The 16114-nt window shown below is 48.8% G+C and overlaps 8 protein-coding genes across 8 annotated transcripts; 3 read left to right on the top strand and 5 right to left on the bottom strand.

Moving 5' to 3' along the window:
- J056_002516 (Exosome complex component RRP43) lies at positions 1 to 893 on the bottom strand (the record flags this gene model as incomplete). The annotated part of the gene is made up of 2 exons (XM_009271781.1): positions 1 to 695; positions 746 to 893. The coding sequence occupies 2 exons, from the start codon at positions 891 to 893 to the stop codon at positions 1 to 3; spliced, it is 843 nt and encodes a 280-aa protein (XP_009270056.1).
- A 26-nt stretch (positions 894 to 919) lies between these two features.
- J056_002515 (uncharacterized protein) lies at positions 920 to 1454 on the bottom strand (the record flags this gene model as incomplete). Its single annotated transcript, XM_009271780.1, has 2 exons — positions 920 to 994; positions 1038 to 1454. 2 exons carry the CDS (start codon positions 1452 to 1454, stop codon positions 920 to 922), a joined length of 492 nt encoding a protein of 163 aa, XP_009270055.1.
- An 81-nt stretch (positions 1455 to 1535) lies between these two features.
- Positions 1536 to 3722, bottom strand: J056_002514 (uncharacterized protein; the record flags this gene model as incomplete). Its single annotated transcript, XM_009271779.1, has 4 exons — positions 1536 to 1936; positions 2464 to 2589; positions 2636 to 2783; positions 2892 to 3722. 4 exons carry the CDS (start codon positions 3720 to 3722, stop codon positions 1536 to 1538), a joined length of 1506 nt encoding a protein of 501 aa, XP_009270054.1.
- Positions 3723 to 3843: 121 nt separating this feature from the next.
- On the top strand, positions 3844 to 5448 carry J056_002513 (uncharacterized protein; the record flags this gene model as incomplete). The annotated part of the gene is made up of 2 exons (XM_009271778.1): positions 3844 to 5164; positions 5216 to 5448. The coding sequence occupies 2 exons, from the start codon at positions 3844 to 3846 to the stop codon at positions 5446 to 5448; spliced, it is 1554 nt and encodes a 517-aa protein (XP_009270053.1).
- A 258-nt stretch (positions 5449 to 5706) lies between these two features.
- On the top strand, positions 5707 to 12705 carry J056_002512 (Protein pyrABCN; the record flags this gene model as incomplete). Its single annotated transcript, XM_009271777.1, has 5 exons — positions 5707 to 5965; positions 6012 to 8622; positions 8679 to 9754; positions 9804 to 12174; positions 12225 to 12705. 5 exons carry the CDS (start codon positions 5707 to 5709, stop codon positions 12703 to 12705), a joined length of 6798 nt encoding a protein of 2265 aa, XP_009270052.1.
- Positions 12706 to 12814: 109 nt separating this feature from the next.
- On the bottom strand, positions 12815 to 13477 carry J056_002511 (uncharacterized protein; the record flags this gene model as incomplete). Its single annotated transcript, XM_009271776.1, has 1 exon — positions 12815 to 13477. The coding sequence occupies one exon, from the start codon at positions 13475 to 13477 to the stop codon at positions 12815 to 12817; it is 663 nt and encodes a 220-aa protein (XP_009270051.1).
- A 66-nt stretch (positions 13478 to 13543) lies between these two features.
- J056_002510 (50S ribosomal protein L13) lies at positions 13544 to 14196 on the bottom strand (the record flags this gene model as incomplete). The annotated part of the gene is made up of 3 exons (XM_009271775.1): positions 13544 to 13941; positions 14000 to 14123; positions 14170 to 14196. The coding sequence occupies 3 exons, from the start codon at positions 14194 to 14196 to the stop codon at positions 13544 to 13546; spliced, it is 549 nt and encodes a 182-aa protein (XP_009270050.1).
- Positions 14197 to 14278: 82 nt separating this feature from the next.
- On the top strand, positions 14279 to 16113 carry J056_002509 (ATP-dependent RNA helicase DBP8; the record flags this gene model as incomplete). The annotated part of the gene is made up of 2 exons (XM_009271774.1): positions 14279 to 15827; positions 15989 to 16113. The coding sequence occupies 2 exons, from the start codon at positions 14279 to 14281 to the stop codon at positions 16111 to 16113; spliced, it is 1674 nt and encodes a 557-aa protein (XP_009270049.1).
- Between the last annotated feature and the right edge of the window lies 1 nt (position 16114).

The raw sequence follows: 16114 nt of genomic DNA, 5'->3' as shown, positions 1-16114 counted from the left end.
CTAAATTATTAGTTTTGATACGCTGGCGTAGCGGTGTTGGGCTGCTGAGATAGCAGAATTGGTGATGTTGACACTGTCCTCTATGGTGTGACCAAGACTGAGTCCTTGTGTGGAGAGATGTGCTAGTGAACCGTCTGGATTGACGACGACAGTGATCTGTGCTGCGCATAAAGACTGTTCAAAGTCGGTGAGGTCAGCGAGTAGCTTGCCATCGAACCAGCCAAATGAGGAGGGGACAACGACCTTGTTGAGGGAAAGAGGGGCGTAGTGCTGCTTATTAGCTACTACCTTTTCATGATCGTAGTCATAATTAGCTTCAGGCAGCTGAGTATTCTTCAACGCTGCAACGATAGCAATCATAGCAGCATCGAGAGCGTTTCCGTCGTAATTTATACACGTAACATCGACATAGACCACCCAAACAGCTTTACGTGGTTCTATAACGAGTTGAGAGTGATTTACGATGTTGGCTGATAGAAGAAGATCGTTGAGACGGCTGCTGAGCACCTGCGCCTGGTCCGAAGGAGGACCGCTTTTGAATTTAGCATTGGAGACAGGATTAAGATCAACATTGGGGACTATGTAGCCCGCCTCGCGACTTGGATCTGGCAGAGCAGTTTTGAGCTTTATACCGGCCACCATTGTAGTGTTGCCGAGGCGTACAACAGCGCTGCCGTCTGCGGTTTCAATTGAGCCTGTGTGGGGAATGTGAGGAAGGTATTGGAGACACAGCAACCCAACCAACCTTGGTTGATGCTTGTGCTTCGGAAGTCGAGCAATGATCTACCATCTATGCGCACATTGGAGTCCAAATACCTGTTTAGATACTCCCGCGGTCTGAGGCGTCTGTATGTTGCAGCATCGATGTGGGTGTGGTCGGTGAATGTTGTCATACAAAGAATAATTTAAATGATCAAATCTACTTCTTCTTAGCTTCAGTGTTCTTGAATGGGAAGCTAGAGCGCTTAGTTGAGAAGTCTTCTCCGAATATCATCTGCTTGATTGTCAGTGCTGGTTGTGGGACGACTCGCACCCACGATAGACACGCCCCATAAGCTGAGCAGGGCTGTTGGCAGGCAGTGTACTTTGCCAAGGTTGCCGATGTTGTCGGCGTAGAAGCTAAGTGCTGAGGATAAAAGGAGTGCTAACGTTGCGAATCCTACGCTTGGAATTCTATAGGGCGATGGCTGTCTGATAGGCGATGAAGAAAGAGAGCCAGTCAATTGAAGCAGTAAGTAGGCAGCAGCTAGCAATGAAATACTTGATTGCGTTGCCAGGAACTTCTCGAAGCCATTCAATTCAGTTTTCGGGAGTACTTCGCCGTTACTGTGCTTCTCATATGGCAGTAGCAGCGTAGTAATAAGCCTGGGGAATCCAACAAGCGAAACGGCTGTGCCCGTAGACCAAGTAGCCACTGCATACGCAAAATAATCCACTGAAGTCAATTCAGACATGAGCGTTGTAAATATAGGTATGACGTAATGAGTAATGTACAATTTATAAATTAATCGTCGCGTTTCGTTAAGTTTAGCAGGCTAAAAGAGTGTGCTAGCCTTGATTGAGCTCATTTGCTGCATGTACTTCATCTGCACAATAGCGCTCCTGCTGCTACTGCTATCCGAGCAATCCCCTGAAATATTTCCAATTGTCTCTCTAATTTTGCTATCGAGCATGTCTGCTTGCTGCAAATCCAGCTGAAGCTGCTTCGATGAGCGGCGTCTGGAACGGGGAATTGTCGGGTAGATACACTCGATGCCCTTCTTAGAGCAGTGCTTGCACGATTTCTGTCCGTCGCACTTTATCTTGCGTCTCCTGCAGAATAGACACGCAACTGGCAGTCTGTTGGCTTTTCTAGAGGCTTTTTGTTGGGTGGTGGGTGATGAAGCAGCACACAATGTACCGCGCCTTTCACGATCGCTCTCCGCCCACAAATACTCTGACGCCAACTCGTTATCGAAAAGCCCAACAGAGCTTTACATGTACGTCACTGTCTTTGAACAGTCTTCTAACGTCGACAGTGGGTATCTATAGTGTAACCGTTAGCCTTGATCGCTGGGTTTCTGCTCTGATCACTCCTCACAATGGCTGCATGTGCTTCCGTGTATTGTCGCACTTTTGTTGCTCCGTCGTAGTTCAACTAGAACCCTTTATCATTTGATGTTGATTAAATGCCTCACTCTAAAATGCCTCAACTTATATAAGCCTTTTTAAAGTTCAAGGTACACGGCGAACGGGTTGAGACGATTTGGCATGTGTCGAAAGGAAAGACAAGTATGAAACATCCTATCTGTAGTAAAATTCATTTAAAGTACCTTTTGTCCTCTACTCGCTGACGCGTTACTTGCTATTCGACGTTTTCAGGGGCTCAACTGGTACATATTAATTTACAAATATTTTCAGGGTATTTGAGATGTTCACCTAGTTACCATATCTTGCCAGTCTATATGGCCATTTCATCCTCACCAATCTCCCCAGCCTCACTTAAATCGTCTCCCTCTCCGCCATAGTAATCGAGAAGTTCTCGACGTGCATCTTCATCTTCCTCTTCATATCCTTCCTCCCCATCAGAGCCATCGTCGAATGTTTTGTCTTGGTTTTGTTAGCTGTACCCCAAAATATCTGGTGCCCCACTCACGGAAGTCATGCAGGCGCAGTCTGGCCGAGTCAGTGGGGTGCTCAACTGCAATCCCGCTCTCTACAATCTTAATTCTGACGCCCTCGTAGTATTCAGATACGTTGATGTACGGGTCTACCGGTGTTTCATCCATGGCTTGTAGTAGGTCCTGAGATAAGCAGTTAACCGATATCTACCGATACTAGGAACGGGTGCATGAGTGCACGGACCACGAGGTACGCTACCATGCGCTCGCTATGCACTACTTATCACTCACTGATAACAAGAGCAGAAACTCCTCGCGCTCCTCTTGCTTCGTTCTCTTTCTCCCATTCTCGCTATTCTCTGCTGGCATAAAGTAGCGTCTGATATCTTCGACATCTTCGCGGTTCTCATCCTCTGCCTCATCTTCATCATCGTATACACCAGCAGCGAGGACAGTGTCTTCTAGCTCAAGTGAGAGGTTGTTGTGTTCAGTGTGTTTTGAGCGTATCTTACGCCTCAAGTCGTTGAAATATTGCTCTGGAGTCACTTCAGCTGATGAGGAGTAAATATCGATGATACGATCGTTGATGCCTTCTTTCATTTGGGTGCTGTCTACGAATAGCTCATCCTCCCTAGCCAGTTCCTGCTTCGCTTGCTCAATTTCATCGTCGAGGGTGGGTAGGACATGTAGATAGGACTGTTTGCGCTGTTTGAGGTCGTCTAAAGCGAGTAACTCGATAGTCGTTGGATCTTGAGCGATAGAGTCACTTCTATTATCATCGGCTGCTTGATCGCCGTAGATCTGCTCCTGTATTCTCTTAAAAAGGAGGAATTCCAGTTGCTTGTCGTGTGTAGTGCTATCGTCCCCGTTCAAATCGACGGAGTCGAGGAGACCAGCAAACTCATCAGCTTCTAGCTCTCTGATCCAGTCCAAATCGAAAATCATGCCTTTACGCATCTCATTTACAATTTTGCCCAAACGCGTATCCTCTAGAGCCGCGTTCTCTTGGTCTTGCCTGGCGATAGCATTCGACTGACGCGCATAAGCCAAACGCTGTAATTTACCAGCGAGTGCACGTGCTTTGTCTGTGTCTTGAAGCACCTCAGATATTCTGTTCATCATTTCGGCTATTGCGGCAACGGCTTCGTCTCTGAGGCGATGGCGAGTGGTGGTTGAGATAGCAGTAGCGAGGCTGGTTTCAGTGGCTGGCGTAAATATTTCTTTATTCCCAACATCCATCAGCATGAGGATTCTCCGTGGCAGCCGTACGCTTCTCACAGCCACTGCGCTATCAGGTGCACTCTACACACATCAGCGATTCAATTTCAACAGTGCAGACAATCTCGCAGATAACGATCTACGTCATTTGCCACCGACCCAGCTCTTCCGTGGCTGGCTCGTTTACTCGCTTTGTTCCTCGCCAGCCCTCATCGATGCTGCACCGGAACTTATTCACTATGCGTCACACATCCCCGGCATCTGGCAGATCACAAAGCTCATCGTAAAGCGTACCTTCTTCGCACAGTTCACCGGCGGCGAATCGCCCGAAGAGTATACGCGCGTCATTGACTCCCTCAGACAGCATACTCAGGGCGTCATCCTCAACTACTCCGCGGAGGCTTCGGATATTAGTCCGTCGCAGTCCTACGACGCAATGCTCCAGGCGGCCGATGACAGCTTGAAGAAGAACATTGAGGGCGTCGAAGCGTGTGGAGCTTTCGAGAGACGTCTTCGAGACATCAACGACAAAAGAGCAGGTCAGACGTATGTCGCTGTGAAACCATCAGGCCTTATTCCAGATCCTTATGTTCTCGAGAGAGCCACTCTCGCTCTCAATGAGTTGCACGGTTGGAACAACCTCAAGCCGGCGCAAATGCCCGTCGATGCCGTGTCCGACCAGGACATGCAGTTGGTGCTAGGAAAGACGCAGACAAACAGCACGACAATCTCTCAAAATGACCTCAAACAACTCTCAGGCCTCTATGGAAGAATGAGAAGTATATGTGGTTGTGCGTACGACAACGGTGTGAAAATTCTCATTGATGCCGAGTACGCAAAATTCCAACCAGCTATTGATGTCATGTTTACACTGCTGGCTGAGGAGTACAACTATGACAGGAAGGAGAACATTTCACAGACAGTCCAGCCTGTGGTATACAACACCATCCAATGCTCTCTGCGACGCTCGCACGACTTTGTGAAGGCATCGTTACAGCGTGCCCACGACAAAGGATATAGTCTCGGATTCAAGATAGTGCGGGGTGCGTATGTCGACCACGAGAACAGCAGATGGGAGAAATTCAATGGGGAGGGACCGTCCCCTGTATGGGGGAGCAAGGAGGAAACTAGTAAATGTTTCGATAATGTGGCGGCATATCTCGTCGAGCAGCTCGCGTCGTCTTCCGGTGGATCACTCGGTGTGCTCTTCGCCTCACATAACAACAGCAGTGCATTTAAGGTGCTCGAATTGCTATTGCACCATAGACTAGCTACGCGCAAACCCGACGGCAAAGTCGACCCTGCACCACGGATCAGAGATCAGGTCGCTTTCGGCCAGCTTTACGGTGGGTGGAATTGCAGCGTGCCTTACTTAGAATACACCTAACACAGCACAGGAATGGCAGACAAACTGTCGAGCGAGCTTACACAAAGTCTTTCAGATGGACCACCTATGGTTTTCAAATACCTCCCCTTCGCGAAACTGGAATACGCGCTGCCGTACCTCCTTCGACGTGCATCAGAGAACAAAGGAGTGCTGATGGGTAGTGGAGGTGATGAACTGCCACCAGCAATACTAGAAAGGATGAAACTTGGCTATGAGCTGAGAAGAAGGTTTCTTCTGCGTTGATTTCACCCTTCTCGCCGAAGCAGACAATCTAACGAACATTCGCCGGAAATGGACAGAAAAAAAAGGAATAAGTATAGAAAAATGAATGAATAGTCAATGTACAACGTGATAAGTAATAAATATACGAATTTTATATAATCTATAATTTTTTTCGGAGTTGGTGACTTGGGAGAATCTTCCTCCGCGGTTCTTTTTCCTCTGCTACGAAGCAGACCTCACATACATAAGGTCTTTGGCTGTAAAAACTAAAATATTAAAATGTCTGGAGCTAGTGCACCCTCGCCACCATCGAATCCACTCGAATTAGCGCCATCGCAGCCACCTGCTGCGCACGCATTGGCTAAGCAGCCACCGAGCAGAAACACCAACGGCATTCTCCACCCAGCCACTGCGCAGCCAGCCGGCGTGGAGAACGACGCCGACACCGCCCTCGAATTGGAAGACGGCAGCGTTAACTTTGGCTATGCGTTTGGAGCCAAAGGAAAGAGCATTTCAGGCGAATGTGTCTTCCAAACTGGTTTGTTTCCTCTTATCGCCGTTTTCGTGTTCTTACGGCGATATAGGTATGGTGGGTTATCCCGAGTCTCTCACTGATCCTTCATACGCTGGTCAAATTCTCGTCCTCACTTACCCACTCGTCGGCAACTACGGTGTTCCTGCTCGCCCAGAGCACAACCCTGCTGATCCTTCCCAACTTCTCAGTCTCCCGGAAGAATTCGAGTCGAGGAAGATCCACGTCGCTGGTTTGGTCGTGTCTACATACGCTCCTGACTACTCCCATTTCCTCGCTCAATCTAGCCTCGGCGAATGGTTACAGGAACAGGGAATTCCTGCAATTTTCGGCGTAGACACCAGAAATCTCACAAAGAAGATCAGAGAGAAGGGTGTCATGCTTGGTCGCATCCTCGCTAGAAAATCCGGCGAGAGAGGCGCAAGACCGCTGATCAACCAGCCACACGCCAGCTTATCTAGATCTGTTTCTACCGTTTCCGTTAGCTCAGCTGCTTCGAATGACTCGTGGAAGGACGACTTCCAGGTCGTTCCATTCGCTGAGTATGGGAACACTAACCTCGTCGCTGAGGTTTCTTCACCTTCTCCACTTACCTTCAAACCCACCACTACGCCCCTTAAACATCCAAAAGAGAACCGCACTATCAGAATTCTTACCGTCGATGTAGGTATCAAGTACAACCAAATTCGCTGCTTCAACAACCGCGGCGTTGAAGTCAAACTTGTGCCTTGGGATTACGACTTCTTGAGTGAGAAAGAGCCTTATGATGGTTTATTCATCTCCAACGGTCCAGGTGATCCTGCTACCGTTACCCCTGTTATCAACAGACTTAGCAGGGCTATTGAGGACGTGAAAACACCTATCTTTGGTATCTGTCTTGGTCATCAGCTTCTCTCCCTTGCTGCAGGCGCAACAACCAAGAAGATGAAGTATGGTAACCGCGGTGCTAACATTCCTTGCACGGACATGCAATCAGGAAGATGTTACATCACCTCACAAAACCATGGTTACGCTGTCGATGCCGAGTCTCTCCCAGGCGGCGTTAAGGAGCTCTTCGTTAATGCAAACGATGGCTCAAACGAGGGTACTTATATGGAAGACAAGCCAGTCTTCTCTGTCCAATTCCATCCAGAATCCACTCCTGGTCCTCGCGACACTGAGTTCTTGTTCGACGTCTTTATCAACTCTGTCGTCGACTTTGCCCAGACTGGTGTCGCTAAGCAGATTACCCTGCCAGGTGGTACTCTCGCCGAAAATGCCGCCAAGCACCCACGCGTTGATGTCAAGAAGGTCCTTGTCCTTGGCTCTGGTGGTTTGTCAATTGGTCAAGCTGGTGAATTCGATTACTCTGGTAGTCAAGCAATCAAGGCTCTCAAACAGGAGGGAATTTACACTGTTCTTGTCAATCCAAACATTGCCACCATTCAAACATCTGGCCTCGCCGATAAAGTCTACTTCCTTCCAGTTAACCCCGAGAGTGTGCGCAAGATCATCAAGTATGAGAGACCTGACGGTATTTACGTTACTTTTGGTGGTCAGACAGCCCTCAATGTTGGTTGCAAGCTTAAGGATGAATTTGAATCTCTTGGTGTCAAGGTCTTGGGTACTCCAGTGCACACCATCGAGATGACTGAAGACCGTGAACTCTTCGCCAGAGCTATGGAGGATATTGGTGAACATTGCGCTCCTTCTGCATCAGCAAATAATCTCGAAGAGGCCCTTACTGCCGCAAAGCAAATCGGTTACCCTGTCATTGCCAGAGCTGCGTACACCCTCGGTGGTTTGGGATCAGGTTTCGCTGATGACGAAGAAACCCTTACTGCGCTCTGCAATAAGGCTTTCGCCACTAGTCCACAAGTTTTGATTGAGAAGAGTATGAAGGGTTGGAAGGAGATTGAGTATGAAGTTGTCAGAGATTGCCGTGATAACTGTATCACTGTCTGTAACATGGAGAACTTTGATCCACTTGGTATACACACTGGTGACTCAATTGTCGTAGCTCCATCTCAGACACTTTCAGATAGTGACTACAATAGACTTCGTTCAACTGCTGTCAAAGTCATTAGACACTTGGGTGTTGTAGGTGAGTGTAACATTCAATACGCCCTCAATCCACACTCCAAGGAATTCTGCATTATCGAAGTCAACGCTCGTCTTTCGCGCTCATCTGCCCTCGCATCTAAGGCAACTGGCTACCCGCTCGCTTACACCGCTGCCAAGCTTGGTTTGAACATCCCACTTAACGAAATCAGAAACTCAGTAACACGCTCAACCACTGCATGCTTCGAGCCATCTCTCGACTACTGTGTTGTTAAGATTCCAAGATGGGATCTCAAGAAATTCAACAGAGTTAACACGGTGCTCAACTCTTCTATGAAGAGTGTCGGTGAGGTTATGGCTATCGGTAGATCATTCGAAGAGACCATGCAGAAGGCCATCAGGTGTATCGATGATCAATTCTTCGGGTTCGGTACTAACCCATTCGTAATGGAGAAAGCAGAGATTGACGAGGAGTTGGTCAACCCAACTGACAGGCGTGTGTTTGCCATCGCCAACGCCTTCGTTAGGGGATACACTATCGATGATATACACAAGATGTCCAACATCGACAGATGGTTCTTGAACCGTCTTAAGAATCTCATTGAGCAGGAGAAGATATTAAGGTGAGTTGGGTGCTGCGTGTAGGTTAGACTAGCTAACTAAGAAAAATACTCGTCAGTGACTACAACACCACCACTGTCACCCCTCAACTCCTCCGCCAGTCTAAGCAAATGGGCTTCTCGGACCGCCAACTCGCCAAGTTTTTGGGATCGAACGAACTCGCTGTCCGTCGTCTTCGCCAGGAGTCAGGTATCGTGCCACACGTCAAGCAAATTGATACCGTCGCTGCCGAGTTCCCAGCATTCACCAACTACCTCTACACCACATACAATGCTGCAGCTAGCGATATTGGATTTGAGGATAAGGGTGTTATTGTTTTGGGTTCAGGTGTGTATAGAATCGGTTCATCTGTTGAATTTGATTGGTGCGCCGTCTCTACCATTCGCACACTCAGAGCAAGAGGTACCAAGACAGTCATGATCAACTACAACCCTGAGACTGTATCCACCGATTACGATGAGGCTGATAGGCTCTACTTTGAGAACATCTCTCTTGAGACCGTGTTGGATATCTATGACGCGGAGCGTTCTACTGGTGTCATCTTGTCCATGGGTGGTCAGACTCCAAATAACATTGCGTTGCCACTCTATCGTCAAAACGTGCATATCTACGGTACTTCACCAGAGATGATTGATACGGCAGAAAACCGTTACAAGTTCTCGCGTATGTTGGACAAGATCGGTGTCGATCAGCCACAATGGAAGGAGTTGTCTAGCTTTGAAGAAGCTTACAAGTTCTGTCAAAAGGTCAGCTTCCCAGTCCTTGTTAGACCTTCTTACGTGCTTTCTGGTGCTGCTATGAACGTTGTTAGCTCACCAGACGATCTTGAGAACTACCTCACTCAAGCAACCGCCGTCTCCCAAGACTACCCAGTTGTCATTTCCAAGTTTATTGAGGATGCCAAGGAGATTGAGATGGATGCTATCGCTAAGGATGGTAAGATGATTATGCACTACATCTCTGAGCACATTGAGAACGCTGGTGTTCACTCTGGTGACGCTACACTTGTTCTTCCACCTCAAGACCTCGCTCCAGAGACTGTCAGACGTATCGTTGAAGCTACTGCCAAGATTGGTGAGGCTTTGAATGTTACCGGTCCATACAACATCCAATTCATTGCCAAAAACAACGAGAGTGGGTAAATGGCTTGGAGTGAAATGCTTTGCTAACACACAGCTCTTAGTCAAGGTTATTGAATGCAACTTGCGTGCTGCTCGTTCTTTCCCATTCGTAAGCAAAGTTACCAACGTTGACGCCATCGCGTTGGCTACTAACGCAATGTGCAACTTCCCATTCAAACCTTACCCTGAAATCAACCTTCCTGAAAAGTACGTTGGTGTTAAGGTTCCTCAATTCTCATTCTCAAGATTATCTGGTGCTGATCCAGTTCTTGGTGTTGAGATGGCTTCTACTGGTGAAGTTGCTTGCTTTGGTAGAGACAAGTACGAAGCCTATGTGAAGGCATTGATGGCGACTGGTATGCATATGCCAAAGAAAAACATTCTCTTCTCTATCGGTTCATACAAGGAGAAGATGGAGATGTTGCCAGTGGTGCAAAATCTCAACCGTCAAGGCTACAATCTCTTCGCCACCTCTGGTACTGCAGACTTTATCCAAGAGCACGGTATTCCAGTCAAGTATCTCGAAGCCATCACTGAGACCGATTCTCAGAAGTCTGAGTACTCACTCACTCAGCACTTGGCAAACAACTTGATCGACCTCTACATCAACTTGCCATCCAAGAACCGCTATCGTCGTCCAGCAAGCTTCATGAGTAAGGGTTATCAATCTCGTAGAATGGCAGTTGACTATGCTATTCCACTTGTCACCAATGTCAAGTGCGCTAAGTTACTTATCGAGGCAATCCTTCGCAGGCCATCACTTGAAGTCGACAGCGTCGATTACAAGACGTCGCACCGCACATTCACCTTACCTGGATTGATCAACGTTCAAGGCTATACTGACAAGATCGCTGAGCCAAACTCAGATGCATTCGAGAAGGCTTCATTGGCGGCACTTGAAGGAGGTTTCACTGTCTCTCAAGTGATTCCAATGGGTGTTGAAAACGCCAAATCTCTTCAAACTATGTACACAAACGCTCAAAAGTCTCGCTGCGATTATGTACTCAGCGTTAGTGCTACACCTGATAACGTCGATGGGTTGGATGCAATTGAAGAGGATGTCCAATCACTCTATGTTCCATTTAACAAGCTCTCTGGTAACGTTAACAAGGTTGCAACTATCGCGTCACACTTCGGTTCATGGCCATCTGGCAAGCCAATCGTTACGGATGCACGTTCTACTGATCTTGCAAGTATCTTGCTGTTGGCATCTCTTCACGGCCGTTCAATTCACGTCACCAACGTAAGCAACCGTGACGACATCAGCTTGATCGCTTTGTCCAAGGGTAGAGACTTAAAGGTTACTTGTGATGTCGCCGTTTATTCGCTCTTCTTCTCAAGAGAAGATTATCCAGCTGCGACTGTTCTTCCAACCAAGTCTGATCAGCAAGCGCTCTGGGACAATCTTGACAAGATTGACATGTTCAGTGTTGGAACAGTACCACATGAGCTGGCTGTGGCTGTTGGGCAAGCGGCAAATGCATCAGCTGGTATGGCTGAGAGTGTTTCATTGTTGCTCAGCGCTGTTGCAGAGAACAAGCTGAGTCTTGAAGATATTATCTCGCGCTTCCACGACGCTCCAAAGACAATCTTTGACTTGCCAGATCAACCAAGCACATATGTGGAGGTGGAGATGGACAGACCAGCCACATTCTCTGTAGGTAGTGGTCTTTGGTCACCACTTTCCGGCAAGCCAGTCAAGGGACAGGTTGATAGAGTTGTGTTCTACGGTAAGACAGTAAGATTGGCTGGTGTTAACGTCGCCAAGTCTTCCGGTAGAGATTTGACGGTGGCTGGACCAATCAGGAAGCAGAGAAATGCGAGATCGTCCTTCTCTCAGCAAACAAGACCAGCTACACAGTCTATCACTGGTGTGCCATCTCCAACCAAGGCAACAAGCATGGAAGCGGCCAGCCCAACTGAGGTAACCCACCCAACCAGTCTTATAGGTTCAATTGCAACTGGAAAGAGCAACCTTACAGCACTTAAGTCACACCCAGCGTTTAGAAGACGCCACATACTTTCTGTTAAACAGTTTAGCAGGGATGATCTTCACGTGCTCTTTACACTTGCTTCAGAGTTGAGAACACATGTTGAGAAGTATGGTAGTGCGGACATACTCAAGGGTAGAGTGCTGTGTAGTTTGTTCTTTGAACCGTCTACCAGAACATCAGCATCGTTCGACGCCGCAATGAAGAGATGCGGTGGTACAGTATTGACAATTCCAGTGGACAAGTCGTCGGTTGCGAAAGGAGAGTCCCTAGCTGATACGATCAGAACACTTGGATGTTACGCTGATGGAGTGGTAATGAGGCATCCACAGCCAGGCTCAGTGCAGACGGCATCCAAGTTCTCACCAGTGCCAATTATCAATGCTGGCGATGGAACGGGTGAGCACCCAACACAAGCCTTCTTGGATATCTACACAATCCGGTGAGTGTGGGGTGATGTGCGTAGAAGATGACAAGCTGACAATAATATAGTGAGGAGCTTGGTACAGTTAACGGACTTACGATTACATTGGTAGGTGATTTGAAGAATGGCAGAACAGTACATTCGCTCGTCAAATTGCTCAACCTATACAATGTGCACCTCAACTTTGTCTCACCACTCACTCTCAACATGCCAGACAGCATAAAGGCGGAGTGTAGAAAGGCTGGTGTAACCTACTTTGAGACACCACGCCTGGACGAAGTTATTGGCAAGTCGGATGTCATCTATATGACGCGCGTGCAACAAGAGAGATTCAACTCAGTGCACGAATTCGAAGCGGTCAAGGATGCATATATACTAGACAATGCGACGATGGATAGAGCTAAACCTACAACCATCGTCATGCATCCATTACCAAGATTACAGGAAATCGATCCAAATCTCGACTTTGATAACCGCGCTGCGTACTTCCGTCAAATGAGATATGGATTGTTTGCGAGAATGGCCTTGTTGTCGCTTATATTGGAGTAAATGGAGGGATGATGGAATAGATGATTTTACTAGTTGATACAATTTTTTAAAGTTTCATATGATAAAATAAAATAATACATGATTGTAATTGTTGATAAAATGGATTGTTTCACTCATTATAGTAGCGTAGCGTTACGCCAACTCTAACGCCTCGCTGTAATAGGCCGACATTATGGACATTGTCGACTGTGCGTGGGGCAATGCCGTGTGTCCAGCGATAGCGAGCGTCGTCTGTCAAATAAAGGACGCTGCCAGGTCTGAGGAGGAGTTCGAAAGAGTCGTTTGCACCATCTGCAAGACTCTCAAACTTCATAGCAATACTGCTGCCTAAACTGAGTATAATAACGCCCTCGCCAAAGCACTCAAGGTCCGTATGCTGAGGGAGGTAATAAGCACTAGGTGACTCGTTGTAGCCATAAACATTAATTATGCACTGCCGATTGTCCACTTGGTTGAATAACTTGGTGTGCGTGTTTAGGCATATGTAGCTCTGTGCTCGCACTCTAAGCTGCTCCACTAAACACCCCAAGAAAGGCGGCAGAGTACCAAAAATGACATGCTGTGTTACGCTGGGTGGGTCGAAAGAGAGCTGTGAGAGAATTTGAGATTGTGTCTCGGGGGAAATAGCTTCTTGGTCGAGGTGCAGCCCTGGGATGTTTATTGGAGGGAATTGGTGTACGATTGGGAGGTTTTGGAGGTGTGTGCAAGTGTCAAGCAGCTCACTCCCGTCGAAAAGGCTGTCCTCGCTGTGATCGCTTTCGACGTCGGCCATAGAGAGTGAAAAAATGATCATCTAGAGAATGTATACTGTACAATGTAGCGTGTGTGCTTACGCTGATTATGCCCTACCATAACTACTCTTGTGCCATCTAGGACCACCTTCCTTACTTCTCCTACCGCCAATGCCCTTCCAGCCTTGACTGGCCTGCGCCTGAGGCGTATCACCTGCTGTGTAGTCTTTTGACACATTCCCCTGCACAGAATCGGGAACGACGTCACCGGTGAAAATTAGCAGGCGGTCTAAGAGGAATTTGCGCGTGGGGTTGTTTGGCAGCATGCCTCTAACAGCCTTGCGAATAATTTCGTCTGGTTTGTTCTGAGACATGCGCTTGAAGCTGATTTCCTTGAGACCACCAGCGTAAGCCGTGTGGGAGCGGTAGACCATCTGTTCAGCTTTGTTGCCGGTGGTGAGGACCTTTGTAGCGTTCTTGACGATGACATAGTCGCCGCAGTCGGCTGGAAGTGTGAGTGTGAGTGAGTGGCCTGGTTCCTCGGGCGGATGCCCCCAACGCACCTGCTGGATCGTACACAGGCTTGTGCTTGCCCATGAGCGTGTGGGCTATGCTGCCAGCCAGTCGGCCGAGTACGCGGTCCTTTGCGTCGACCGAGTGCCACGCTCTCGAGAAGGCGAGTGATGTCTGTGGTGGGTGTGAGTGGTGGATGGCTGCACACAAACTCACTCACATTCCCTATCACGTGCGATGGCGGCATTTTTATAATTCAATATTTATCTGGCTTTGTCGTTGGCGGTGAAGGTGCGTCTTCTCTTTTCCCCGTTTCTCAACGTGAAAATATGGAAAATGAGGAAATTAGCGTGAGGAGTGGGTTGAGTAGGAGTGCTGGTGGTGTTAGCAGGCCATCCACTTCCAAGGCCCCGCTTTCTCCCGCTGTCCCAGCCACGGCCGCAGAATCCACAGGGGACACTCGGACATTCACGGAAATGGGCGTACACCCATCGTTAGTCAAGGCGCTGCACACGCTCAACATCCACACTCCCACTCCCATCCAACACGCCTGCTTGAATGAAATCATGTCCGGGCGCGACTGCATTGCGAGCGCAAAGACCGGCTCAGGCAAGACCATTGCCTTTGGTTTGCCTATACTGCAGCACCTCACGCTTGACCCGTACGGCATTTGTGCTGTAGTCCTCACGCCTACACGCGAGCTAGCGTTCCAGATAGCTGACCAGTTCCACGCACTTGGCGCACACATGAATCTCAAAGCGCCTGTTGTCGTTGGTGGGTTGGATTTGCTCGACCAAGCGACGCAGCTCCAGCGCAGACCACACATGGTCATCGCAACACCCGGCCGCTTCGCTGAGCTGCTTAAATCCAAAGGCGAGGAGTGGTCGCTGAGCAAGACGCGCTATCTCGTTCTCGACGAGGCTGATAGACTCCTAAGTAGCACTTTTGCACCAGAGCTGGCTGAGATATTCTCCCACCTCCCTTCCCAGCGCCAAACACTTCTCTTTACAGCCACAGCAACGGCCGAGATCGAGGCTCTTGCGCGGAAACCACCCAGCAAGGGAAAACAGAAACCCTTCGTGCACCTCACACACGACTCCACGTCCACTCCCAAATCACTCGTGCAGAAATACGTGCACCTGCCGTCGCATATCCGCGACGTGTACCTGGCGCACCTCCTCACCAATCCGCCGGAGGAGCTGGAACATTTGCGTCACACTCCACCGGATCTCGCTGCGCCAGTGAGCGAGAATGCATTCGACGAGCAGAACCAGCGCCGGCGGAAGCGCAAAGTGAAGGAGGTGAGTGCAGAGGAAATGGAAGTACAAGCGATGCAGCCGCCACCGACGATAGTATTTTGTGGGAGATGCGCCACAGCCGCCCAACTCACATTGCTACTGCAAAACATGCGCATTCGCTGCGTGCCCTTGCACAGCTACCTCAGTCAATCAGAACGCTTGCACAGCCTGTCTCTCTTTCGCAGCGCTATCATACCCGTACTCGTAGCGACGGATGTGGGCAGTCGTGGATTGGATATTCCCGAGGTGGCGCTCGTCGTTAATTACGACCTCCCGCGTAACCCAACCGACTACATTCATCGCGTTGGTAGGACTGCTAGAGCGGGAAGGGAAGGTTGGAGTGTTAGCTTCGTTGCTGAAAGAGACGTCGAGCTCGTTGGTGCGATTGAAGGCGTCACTGGTGTCACTATGGACGAGCATCCCATGCCAGAGAACAGCGTACTCGAAAATATCAATAGCGTCTTCACGGCTAGACGTCTCGCTAGTGTCGCCATGCATGATGGTCGATTTGGCGAGAAACAGAAAATCAACAAGGAGAAGAACAAGAAGAGGAGGAAGTATGAGAGGGAGTGGGAGGAGCGTGTGTAGTATGGTTTGTAAATTTTCATCTAATTATTTCACAAGTGTTTTGATAGCGTCATTAACTTTAATACCATCAACATCGCTATGCCCGGGGCCAATCAGACAAACTCGGCAAAGTTGGTCTTGTGCGCGTGTTGCACTCATTTGACACACACTCAGGCACAGAGTCCGACGTGCAAGGAGGCGGATTGAGTGGGAGAAGAGGCCTTCCAAACAGCGCAGATCGGGCAGACAAGACAAACAAGACGCGCAAGACACAGCCGTCGAAACAGTGCCTGAAGTGAG

The sequence above is a fragment of the Wallemia ichthyophaga genome (assembly GCF_000400465.1).
Source record: "Wallemia ichthyophaga EXF-994 unplaced genomic scaffold scaffold21, whole genome shotgun sequence".
NCBI lineage: Eukaryota > Fungi > Basidiomycota > Wallemiomycetes > Wallemiales > Wallemiaceae > Wallemia > Wallemia ichthyophaga.
The sequence above is the reverse complement of the archived record's forward strand: the minus strand, read 5'-3'. Positions and strand labels throughout refer to the sequence as shown.